The 12,677-nt window shown below is 37.7% G+C and overlaps 1 protein-coding gene and 1 long non-coding RNA gene across 4 annotated transcripts; both read left to right on the top strand.

The window, feature by feature from the left end:
• The first annotated feature begins 1,082 nt into the window (after positions 1-1,082).
• On the top strand, positions 1,083-7,197 carry LOC148842277 (protein C-terminal S-isoprenylcysteine carboxyl O-methyltransferase). 3 transcript variants are annotated; one of them, XM_088956569.1, is made up of 4 exons: positions 1,083-1,376; positions 1,457-1,592; positions 5,672-5,743; positions 5,839-7,197. In XM_088956569.1, exon 4 carries the CDS (start codon positions 5,862-5,864, stop codon positions 7,104-7,106), a length of 1,245 nt encoding a protein of 414 aa, XP_088812695.1. In that variant the 5' UTR covers positions 1,083-1,376; positions 1,457-1,592; positions 5,672-5,743; positions 5,839-5,861; the 3' UTR covers positions 7,107-7,197. The 3 variants fall into 3 exon arrangements, with proteins under 3 accessions (XP_088812695.1, XP_088812696.1, XP_088812697.1); XM_088956570.1 differs by having other exon boundaries at positions 1,156-1,376; positions 1,446-1,592; XM_088956571.1 differs by having other exon boundaries at positions 1,202-1,376; positions 1,483-1,592.
• A 4,013-nt stretch (positions 7,198-11,210) lies between these two features.
• LOC148842276 (uncharacterized) lies at positions 11,211-12,022 on the top strand. Its single transcript, XR_016103111.1, has 2 exons — positions 11,211-11,485; positions 11,568-12,022. It is a non-coding gene; the product is annotated as an uncharacterized LOC148842276 (long non-coding RNA).
• Positions 12,023-12,677: the final 655 nt, after the last annotated feature.

Raw genomic sequence — 12,677 nt, 5'->3', positions numbered from 1 at the left:
AAATTCATTTGCATTGCAACCAAACACAGCCTAAGAAAATTATTTATACAAATACAAATACAAGTATATACAATATAAATATATACAAAAAAAATACAAGGATTTGTATTTGTATTTCTTCCAAACCAAGCCTTATATTCATTGAAAGCGCTCTCAAATGCATGCTACATCTAAGAATATGTATAGAAGATGAAAATGTATAAAGGTTGACAAGTGAAAAAACTAGACGTGGCAATTGGGTTCAGGTTGGGTTGTCAAATGTCAGACCCTAACCTTAAATGTTCGGGTTAGAATTGACCAATGGGTCAATTTGAGTCATCCTAAAATAAGAAATTTAAAAACATAAAAGAAATACATGAAAACACCAAAATTAAAGGAATTAATCTTAAAATTTCAAATATAAAATAAAAACTTGAACATGTAACAATTCAGAAAATAAAAAATAAAAACTAAATAAAAAATTAAAAAATAACAATTTTTAACGGTACATAAATAATCCCAATTAGAACTGACAATTGACTCAACGAATTAACCCACGGGTTAGCGGATGCGAGCTCATGGATTTCACCCTTTCTCACATTCTTCCTTCCAAGGCCACTCAATATTGTATGACGGCCTCGTTTTTAACACATGGCAACCAAGAATATATGATTCAACTCATATTGACACGGTTTGGTGCAAAATTCTAAATTGACAACTCAACAGTCATATAGCATGGATCTTGGATAGACTGGGACGCAGGTGACACAACTCAACAGTCAGAGCGAAGATGAGTCCTTTGCCACGTGGCAGATGATTATTGAGCTTGTGGATTACTGAATACGTGGAGAATCTCGTAGCCATAAGGTCATACCCCCAATTTTATCTCTTTTAACCAATCCGGATTTACTTCTCACAGTCACAGAGTCGGTGAAAAATCGGCTTACAGCCCGAGTCGGTGCAATGGCTCGGACTCCTTTCACCCCACCCACAGCAGAACATATATGCCACGTCAGAGAATGGCTGGGCCCAGGACTCACTAAGTGGGCAACGTATGTCCTACACGAGTGAGAGTAAGTGTATCAATGGATCGATTTCAGGTTGGACCCCGTCCAAATCGGAAATATTATGGACGGACTGAGTGGTCTTAAAAATGATATAGATTCGGACCGATTCGAATATGAATCGTTTATGCATAAAATGGACCGAAAGTGGACAAAGCGGATTAGTTCAAAAAAGTCCGCTGGTTCGTAATCCGTTCATTTCGTTTGAAGCGGAAACTTTCGAAGGCAGTGCGACACCATCACTCCATCCTCAGAGTCTAAAGATGAACGAACTTCGGTGGTAGTCTGTTTTTCTTCGGCGATATTCTCCCAACTCCGGTGGTAGTCCAGATGGTATTTCTCTCTCTCCAGCGATTTATCATTGTTTATTTTTCCTCGCCCTCTCACTTTCTCCAACGATAGCACTTCTCCAGTGACAGCCCCCTTTTCTTAGCGACAGCACTCCGGTGGTAGTCTCGGTGGTATTTTGGTCCATTTTTCTCTTACATCTCTCTCTCAAGCGATAGGCTCCTTTGACCTCTGACCTCTGCGATTATTAGGTTCATGCAGGTATTTTCTCTCTTGTTCAATTCTCTCTTCCCTAGTCTCTTATTTTTTGTTTTAGTTGTAGAAGATTCTAGGATACAGAGATTTATTTTGAATAATTCAGTCTATAGTTTTAGAGCTCTGTTTTAATTCCTATAAATATTTGACATTTTGATACGCAGCAAGCTGTAGAGGTTCCAAACTTCCAATTAAATTGGACAGTTAGGTTCTTTACTTTAATATCAACTGATATTATGTTTTTGAATTATATTCTTGCTTGGTTTCACAATAGGTGAAATTTCCCATTTAGATTGCTTGTTAAAATTCCCGAAACCCTTAAAAATTGCAGACACCTCTTGTTCCCTAAGTGTATGTTATGCATTACTGATTACATAAAAACAAAATTGGTGCCCTCGTCATTGTTCATGCAGAGGATGACGGATCCCATATCATCATACTGAGTTTTGAGGGAAAGCCTTAATCTATTCAAGATGTGTAACCCTGAATTATAGAGCATAGTTATCAAACACATAACCTGCCTTCATTTTCTTTGCTTTAAAGTGGGAACTAGATCATTCTACTTCCCATTTTACTTCTCAAAAACAAAGAAAATGATGCAGTCATGAAAACAAGGAAAGCTTTTCTTCTTTTTCATGTAAATTTTTTATACATGCCTTAGCAGCAAACAGTTGGAAACTGCTAGTGTTTGAAGCTTGAACTTGGTTGAAGATTTGATAGCAGCAAAAAAGTTGCACTGTTGACTGTAGTCACTGTAATTCTCCAAGCTTCAAAGTCACTTTCCTGTGTTTCAAAATAAGGCTTTAACCAACAAAGGCCACAAAGATAAGGATTAACTATGAGTTCAAGGAGACTAAGCCCATAGATCAGAAAATGTTTAAGAATTACATGATATTATGAGTTGGCCAGATTTAAATTCCTGTCAACCAGCTTGGCAAGCCTGCCCCACCTATGCCTCCTGGTTGATGTGTTCACTGACTAGCCAACAATCACAAATGGGGCCTCCAATGTTGCTCCTACAGTGATTACCTAGCCATTTTGTTTTGCAACCTCTAATCTATGCATAGCATGCTAAGATTTTCTTGTTTCTTCCTTGTTGATTCTATGTTTAGGATCAAGAATAAGGCTTTGTACGTCTATGTACTGTTGCACCTTCATTTTACTTGATGAAATGCATGTTTTCATTGCTGATAGAAAATTACTTTGTGAATCTAATTGACAGAAATATTCTCTGTTTCTTTGTACTGATTCCCTTTCTGTTTGGTATGTGGGGACTTGACATTCATAACAGCAAGGGGGATTTCCTTAATGTATCATGTAGAACTTAATAAATATATGTGGTCCTATATTGGATTGAACTGAAATCCTAGAGATTTGTATACAAAGATTTGTACAACAATGTTTTGAATAAATACATGTAATAAATATATGTATTTCCATAAAAGTAGCATCTCTATTAAATATAACACTATTCTTGATAGAATTTACTTGATGCCTCCAACATTTTTGTAACATCTCTATTAAATATAACAGAAAAGGGTAGGGTTAGGAGCTGCTCATGCTGTAATCCCTGTATCTCTGTGTTGGGTGATAAAATAGAAAATACTGCTGCACCTTAACCCTTTCTTGAATTGAAGCACGCCTAAATCTTAGTTCAGATGCCCCACAATATTTTCTATACATCTTCATTGAATTTTGTGACCTACTTCTTACATGCTAGTAGTTACTTGTGCAGAGAAACAAAGTTTATTACTTTTGACAGAGAAACAGAAAACAGCCTACATTTAGCATCCCTCATGTGATTGACTGATTGGTGACTGGTGAAGTGGTGAGAGGAGCTGCCTAGAACCAAAATGCTCTTTTGCATCAAATAATGGAAGCCCATTAGCCCACTAAGAATCTGGGATTATAGACTGTAGGCTTTCATTTAAGATGAATTAAATCTTTTGCATAGAAAATGCTCTTTTCAGTATGTTGTTTGAGCATGGATAATGGTACTTGGAATTATCAGTAAGCTTGATATTATGCTTATTGGTGACTAAAACTAGAAGTTGGATTTAATCAAACGTTTTATTAGATGTAAGTGTTGGTTATTTCTTGTAACTTTGTGGTTTAATTGGCTAATAGAGTAGTCAATGTACGATGAAGTAGACCTTTCTAACGTTTAGAGTTTAGAGTAAGCACCAAGAAGCAAGGCTTTAATGCGAGGCTCACGATGGGAATTCAATTGTGAAGATTTTAGTATACTTCTACATTTTTTTTATATTTTTGGGTTTTCATGTAATTTTCAAACTTCATTTAGTTTGGACTGGATTGGGTCCAATCCAGTCCATTTGCATTTCGATTGGACTGGATTGGATCCGGTTTGGGTAGGGTTTGGACCGGGGACCAATGTTGGATTGACCAAATCCAGTCCAATTGACAGCCCTAGTCATAGATGGGGAACTCATTTTGTTGAGTTGTAAGCCTGTAATGCTTACATTAAGTAGGTAGACTCTATAAAGTGTGAATACCCGTCTATAGATAAACTCTCTTATCTCTTTGTTAATTGTTAATATATATCTAAATGTAGACGCTCACAGGATTGTCCTGTTAAGCATGTTAAAAATAGATGGGGAACTCATTTTGTTGAGTTGTAAGCCTGTAATGCTTACATTAAGTAGGTAGACTCTATAAAGTGTGGATGCCCGTCTATAGATAAACTCTCTTATCTCTTTGTTAATTGTTAATATATATCTAAATATAGACGCTCACAGGATTGCCCTGTTAAGCATGTTAAAAATCTGATATTTTTTTTTGGTCTAAAGAGCCTCCCCAATAGATGGTAGCCCCGTCTATTATATTTTGGCTTAATTATGAATGAATAGTTTCTTTTACCATGCAAAAAAAAAAAAAAAGAGGTATCATCCAAATGATAACCATTAATTCAGTCAAAAATATCAGACTGGAATTCATTGGGTAACCAATAGTTTCTTTTACCATTCCACTGGAATTCATTCAAATTCACATGGATTTCTGACTATAAAATAATTTTCTTGTATCACAGGAATTATCCATTTGAACATATATGGAGTTGGTTACATGAATCCCATTTTGCCATTTAATTTTATTAACTAAAGCTTGAAATCGAATCTTGGAAACATGTTTGTTTTGCTCCTTTGAAATTGTAGGCAAATTCATGGCAATGTACATTACAATTTTTGTACTGGTAAAACAATCTTTTTCATGGCTTTAGTAAACTATGGAAAACCCATGGTTTCACTTCAACTGGTCAATCAATTTAAATTAAAATATATGCAATTAATTGTTTCTATTAATATCATAGCAACTTGGTGTAGGTTTCCTTCCTTTATTGCAGACCATGTGGAAACCACCCACCAGTCACTACTTTAAAGGGACACTACTTCCTCCATCAACATCCAACTGTCAACTACATGAATTGTTTTAGTGATATTGTACCCTGAAATTGTCGGTTTCATTGAGGAAGAGAAAGACCAGTTCCCCTCTGTCGAAGTTCAATATGTTTTTAATTCTCCACCCAAACTTGTCATGTTGGCTCAATAAATATTGACACAAAATGGGCCATTTGGACTGCTGAAAATTGGCTTATGGCATTTAGTGGAAGCCCTCCTCTGTTTGGTACCTGTTCATTAATCTTTAGGGGGGTTTTCTTGACAATCCAAAAACAAGCAGTATAGGTCTTTGTTTAAATATATCAAGCATGGAATTGATTTAATGTAGGGTCTCTCAAACCTAACACTGGCACATGAACCTATAGCCTCTATGATAAAAGCCAACTTTGTTTTTTTCCTTCTCATCCATGTTAATCTTGCTGCCATTTGCTTACCTTTTAATCCCCTTTTTACATGTGGGTTTACTTCAGCAGTTCAGCTGGTTCCATTAGTTTTCTTTTTTCTTATTTTTTGATGGCTTAATACTGAACTCTAATATTTATGATGGTGTGGTTTTATTCATATTGGATTGATTTAGTTCACATAAACTCAGGGGTTTACTGGGTCTTTATGGGGTTGTAGATGTTTCTAACTTAATACTCCTAGTATGATAAATTCTGACTTAATACTCAGGCTTGCACCTGAAGCACATCTGTTGGATGGTCATCTTTCTAGTGGACTGAGCGCTCCGCCCGGCATTGCACGGTATGAAATAAGCAGATTGTTATGTTTCCATATTTCACCTTTTAGGTTATGTTTCTTTTTTCAAATAATTGGGTTAACATCTATCATTTCTGCAGGGCTTCTCTTTCTTCAATCTATTATGGAGGCCACTTCAGTTTTCCTTCACACGAAAGCAACCCCATTTGGTTTCTCTTTCGCAAAAACCAATTGGTTCTCTCTCAGACAACGAAATAAACACCTACAAGCTCATCTTCTTAACGAACGCTCTTGGAACTTGAGGAATTTCGGAATCGTCAAAACCCCTTTGGAATGCTCGTACTCATGTATATCTCAAAATTCATTAAGCAAAATCCTGATAAATCCTGTTTTTTTATCACCATTATCAATGAAAAAGACAGGGGGAAGAAACGAATCCTTTTATCCTCTTAAATGCTCTTATTCCGACAACTCTGAATTCCAAAACCCATTAGCCAGAACCCTCAAGAATCTTTCTGTTTCTTCGTTGAAGAGTACCATTTCTAATCTTACCCCTCTGGACGTCTGCAAATGGTTTGCTATTCTCTCCATCTCCATTGCAGCAACAAAATGGACTGTAAATCTCCTATTGAATCCTTTCTTCTGGATGTATTTCAGCTGGACCTGGCTTTTCTGGCCTTGGTTCCTAGCCATCAGCCTTGCACTATATGGACTTTATTGCCTACGAAAGCACTTTCATGGTGAAGCAAACATCTTCGAACAGCTAGTCATAGTGACCTCAACATTTACTTGGCTCACTCTTGTTCCACCCGCCCATTTTAACGGCTATCTGGAAGGTTGGCCATTTGTTTTCTTCTTTGTTTACCACTATTTTTTCTTCTTAAATGTCAGTGTCAGGAAACGCCTGTATGGCGACTACTATCCTCGATCCCATGATCCCAAATGGGATGTTAGTCCACCTAATTCTCATCGGCTTGGGTTTTGTGTTGGAGTTATGGCTAGCCACTGGCTGGCAGCATCTGAAGGACCGGCATTGCATCTCACGCCTGGAGGATGGAGTAATCTCGGGATTTGGATTTTGATCATGTTGACACTATTTATGCAGTATCACTCCACATTGTACCTTGCAAAGTATTCAGAGAAGGTGGTGGTGCCAACTTCTGTTGTGCAATTTGGGCCATATAGATGGGTCCGCCATCCGATATATGCATCCACGGTGCTTCTCTTTTCAACTTACTGTGTTGCACTCCGGGCGCCACTCAGCTTTCTATTTACGGTAGTGGTTTGTTTGTTGTATTATGGATATAAGGCCAAATCGGAGGAGGAGTTGATGGTGGAGACTTTTGGAGAAAGATATGTGGAATACATGAGTAAAGTTAGGTACAAATTGATTCCTTTTGTCTATTAGTCTGCTATTTAACAAACTTTGTTTGCCTTGCAACAAAACTGAAATTTGTAGGATTCATTAATTGAATCAATTGATTAAGCTTTAGCACCAATGCCTTGTATAAAAAATGTGATGCGTTAGATTGGACTTAACAGAGCGTTTTGTTTTCATGGTCCTCAATTCTGTTATGCCTTTTATGATTCTCAATTTGGTGTCTTCTGCATTCTCTTATGTTGCCTAAGTTGGTGGCATGCTTATTTCTTATGTGGCTTCGTCAATTTGTGTTTGTTTATATTTGCCACCTCCATCATCGGAACCTTGATAAGCTGCACGCTAGTGATTTTTCATCCATCACTTATACTACTTCATTTGTGATGAGTCTTTGTATTGTAATCATTTTGGTTCGTCATTCTTAGAATATCAGATACTTAATTGAAACTTCTACAGGTTATGCTGTGCTCCAGGCCTTAGTGCTTGCTAATTTGTTCAAAAAATTTCTCTAAGTTGGAATCCTTTATCATGGCTCATTTGCAAGCTGTCATCCACCTGAAAGACAAATAAAGATCAAAGACTGCTTACATTCATGCTACCCATTTTTGTTTTTTCTCTTCTATTTTATTTTTGTCTAATTGTCTCACCAGAAATTCACATGAAATATCTACCAAAAATCTTAAGGTATTTGCATGGTTTAAAGATTGTTGAGATATACAATTTTGGTAAATGGTAATCTGTGCCATCTAAACTATTCACCATTTAGTTTGAACCAAGTTATGTCTGCTGTATGGACTAACAACATATATTCTGTTTGGTCACTGCCAAGTCCTATCCACAATTCTACTGAATGAAATCTGAACAGCATGTTCTTATCTCCTGCTTGGACTTTCAAAATTCAATATATGTTGTTTGAAGCATAATTGGTATTGCTGGAGACACCTCAATTAGATGTTTCCACTGGTGCTTACTACTATTAACTGCTCTAAACATGTGGTCAATCTAGAGAACTATTTACCTAGCGACTTGGCCAGAAAATGAAAATACCTGCATTAGGCTGAAAAGGGATAGGTTGCGCAACAAAGGATATGCGCAACCTGATTTGGATTCATAGGCAGGTCACAAGGGAGATTAGATGCTTATCAGAAGAGATTGGTGTAATTGTTAGATGGGTTAGAAGATCATTAAAGTATTGTATTAATTTGTAAGATCAGGTAATAAATACAAGCCATGAGGCTTGAAACAAAAGGCGAATCTGGGGCAGGTTGTGTTTAGAGAAGTTGCCCGTGCAAAATATACAGAAACCATCATTTTTTGATAATAAATAAAAGAGAAATTTCATTAAATAAAGAAGATACACTAACAAATAGTGTGTTGAGATAGCTTGACAATCCAAAAAGAAGGTGCAGACAACAAAAGACAGCACTCATATTTTAATTCAGATTACAACATCAAATTTCAATTCAAGAGTCTCCAGAAACTTGAACCAAAGGAAGGTCTATCCACCCCTGAGAATTTCAGCAGTACCAAAACCCAATCACAATCATATCCTCATCATAATAAAAGGAAATCCACCACACTGCAAGATTAAATGCCTCATGTCTTCATACCATTATTGATTATTGAACATGTAATATAAACTCATAGTCTTCACGTTCCTCTTCTTTAAATGAGAAATGTCTTTTTTTTTTTCTTTACTACAAAATTTAAATTGATGAGTTAGGGTTTCTTCTTAATGACTTGAATTCTGTTCTACACTTTGACTATGACAATTCTTTGGATATTTTTACTCTGAAATGAGACTAGTTGAATTCAACTATTTAGCTAGAGAGGTTTTTTGGGCAGTGATTTAAAAAGGTGCACCTAGGCACACAGGGGAGATGCATTTTAAGGTATATGCCTTGCCTAAGCCCTAGGCACAACAATTTCATTGTACAGGGGCCCTATTGTTTTTTGGTCTTTTGATAAATGATATTAAGGCATAGTTTGGAAGAGTACAAATACAAATATGTACTATACAAATACATAGAAAATAATACAAAATATAAGGTTTTGCACTCTACAAATTTGTATTTGTACTCCTTCCAAACTGACCCATTTATATAATTTGTGGAGTTTGGTTTTGGAAGTACAAATACAAGGTTTTGGGTAGTTCTTAGGCTCAGTTTGGAACGGATTGGAAGGAGTACAAATGCATGGAACTACACAAACTGAGCCTAAGGCTGCCCAAAATATAAGGTTTTCTATGCAAATACATAGAAAATAATACAAAATATAGGGTTTTGCACTATGCAAATGCTGACTTCTCTGTATCCTGAGAATCAGTGTCACAAACATGAACTCATTTTTTTAATAAAATAATCTGCTTGTGTAGTTTCATGAAGCAGTTCTTGTTAGCCAAAATAAAAAAAGAGCCCACGATCATTGGTTATACACTTCTACCCAAACTTGTCAAAGGAGTAGCGACCAATTAATTAAAATTTCCATCCTCAAGATAAATTTTGTGAGCTTGGAGATCAGACATTATTTATTAGAATTGGTGCTTGTCAGTTTCTCTATCTCTATCTCTGATAGCTTTGATTGAGTTGTCTTTTGCTGGGTGTTGTTAGTAAAAACTACCGAGGAGTTTCAAAATTTGAATCATCTGGGCTATTTAATAGCTATATTTAATTCACACCGAGTACTGAGTTACCGACCGGGCTGTTGGAGTCTGGAACGGATCAAGCAAGCACAGAAAAAGTTCAACAATGTGGTTTGAACTTTGATGTTGCAGGTTAATTTCCCACCTGTACTGTCCCTTGTAAAAGGCAAGCCAAACCGTTCAAGAATCTACAAAGATAAACAGCTATTATTTGTTTTCATGAAAACGTTGAATAAAAATGAGTAAAAACCAGGAATTATTCAGGCCGTCTGAAAACATTTTGTGGTGTTTCAATGTGTGATCCTCATTACATATTCACTGCTACATGTAATCTTCATCTGTGGTAGTTTTCTCTATAAGCTCCATACCCAATTTCTATTTCCATCCACAAATTCAACAGGTGGTAAGCATTCTTCGTAGAAAAACAAAATGGTAAAAGGGGGAAAATGCTGAAAGAAACTTAGTTCAGAAGCAAATTAGTAATGAAATGAGAAAAAATACAGTAATCAAGCAAATTGGTTTTTTTTGTTGCTGTTTTTCAGGGACATTTTGTCCTTTCCATGGTTTCCACTCTCCAGTGCTTATGGAGTTTCATGATTACTGTGTTTCATGAATACATACTCAGGATATTGATTAAGAGAGTCCACAGAAGATGACTCAGATTTAACAGTACAGCAGCCACTGTAATGAATATGATTTAGAGATTGTGTGATTGTGTTTGTTCACACTAAAGATAAGATGACCTGGAATTCTCTCCATCATTTGAAGAGTCTATGCCTATAATAAAACAGGTAGTATCATTTCTATGCCTGCCTAAAGTTAAGATGATCTGGAATTTACCGTTCCAAGTAAATGAGACAGATGGGTTAGATAATCAAAGAATTGTAAATACGGTTAGGAATCAGCAAAAACTAATGAGCATAACAATCTACTTTTGCCTTATTATTTGGACAGTGCAAAGCTTTGACTCTATATGAAATGCTATATATAGATCATATGGTTGGTAAATGCATGTTAAAAATTAAAAAGAAAATAGTTGAGATGAGACTGCTAAGATGGATGCATGACAAGGTTTAAAAAGTCAAGAAAAAAGTGTTATAGAAGTAGCCCCAATTGGTGACAACATGACAGTTGATATGCAATCAATCTATAAATTCAACTATAGTCGGTTTACAAATTGCAGTTATCTAATGCAAGGTTCAAAATATGGATATGCCTGATGCATTAGGCGAATCAATATTATTTAATTGTAGTATTTTTATTTTTTTCTGAAACCAGTTCAGGGGGGGCCGTTCTAAGTCTCCTCCATCCCCTGGACCGGTCAGACTTCCAATGCACCCACTATAAGGGTATATCGGTGGGGTTCTGGAAGAATATATTGGCTGATATGGGCAGGTGTCGGTACTTTGAATCGTGCTCTAATGGAGGTTGACAAGTTGAAATTGGCTTGAAACTTGGAGAATTACACTAAACTAGATAACTCCTATAAGTTGATATGCAATCCCGTTAGCTGAGTTCAAATCTGTGCCTCACAACCGGGCGCCCCACAAACTCCCCAGACAATCGGAAGGCACCAAGTGTCCTCTCGCACGATTTCCTCCCTTAGCGTGCGTGGAGCTAACGGGACGGCTGTTGGCTCCAAATTCCCGCTACTCTCGACTCTCGACCTGGCCTCCTCTATCTAATTTTGACCCTCCCCTGCACTCCTACATCCGAGCTAACAGCAAGAACTCCGGCGACGGAGACCGTTCCGGAAGACACACCGGAGGTATTCCTCGTTTGCCAGTAGTCTCCACTTCTCTCCTCCGACCTTCTATTCATCAATCGCTCTTTTTCTTCTTTTGCTCCAGGGAGGAACTATTTGTTTTCGATGGCCACATCGGACGGGGCCAAGAAGCTAAAGACGTCGAACTATCTCCGGTATGTTGAATCCTTGGCGGTTCTACACTTCTACTATCCAGCGAGGGGAAGATTTTGCATTCGCATGCTGTACTCTTCGGGGAAGCGCTTGCTTCGGAGGAGAATGATCTGGTGTTCCCTAGTGAGAGTTCTCTCGCCATGCTCTGGTTCCATTACCAATGTAGGTGAGCGTCAATTGATCTACGCGAGTCGGAGTATTGGATCACTAGAAATCTATATTTTGGCGCGTTACTTGAATATGGGTGTTCTTCTTCTTCTTTTTTTTTTTTTTTTGCACAAAATAGGATTCGTCTTATTAGAACAAGAACAAAATTTGAGGCGTTCATTGAATATGGATATTCTTAATTTTGAATGTGGGTGTTTTTACATAGAATTCACTTTTTCTATTTTTATTAGAAAATCCAAGTTTTGATGAGAATGAATAGGGAAATCTGAACCTGTATAATGGTCGGGTGGTCGCCGGTGATCTCCCTTCCCTTTTGTGTTTTATATTTAAAAAAAAAAAGATAAAAAATAACTCAGTAAAACATGTAAAGGATGCTAGAGAGGGATGAGATGAGAGGGACGGGGAGTGGTGTATTTGTCGGATTGGTCGTCTTTAACGGAGTTCTCGCCATTAGTTCAGATGGAGGGGTGCAAGGATCAAGAGACGAGGCCAGGGTCAAGAGTTGAGAGCAGCGGGAATTTGGAGCTAACGGGACGAGCTAACGTTCGTCCTGTTAGCTCCACACGCGCTGAGGGGGAAATCGTGTGGAAGGACACTTGGCACTTTTCGATTGTGTGGGGCGTCCGGCCGTGAGGCGCAGATTTGAACTCCCGTCAGCTCCACGCACACGCACGCTATGGCAGTAAATCGTGCGAGAGGCGCCTTCCGATTGTGTGGGGCGCAGATTTGAATTCGCGTGTGGCCCATCTGTCCTCCCGCACAAACTACACCCCTAACGCACTCTCCGGCTGAGACCTGTATACTTCTCAATCCGATCCGAGCTCGAAATCCACGCACTCCGATGCCGACGACTGTTCCGGCAGTTTCGCCGTCC

Source organism: Nelumbo lutea, chromosome 8 (genome assembly GCF_056320005.1).
Source record: "Nelumbo lutea isolate HS-2025 chromosome 8, American lotus-T2T, whole genome shotgun sequence".
NCBI lineage: Eukaryota > Viridiplantae > Streptophyta > Magnoliopsida > Proteales > Nelumbonaceae > Nelumbo > Nelumbo lutea.
This window is presented reverse-complemented; position numbering and strand designations above follow the sequence as displayed.

Coding starts and splice junctions, on each gene's coding strand:
- LOC148842277 (XM_088956569.1), top strand. CDS start 5,862: ATGGAGGCCACTTCAGTTTTCCTTCACACGAAAGCAACCCCATTTGGT.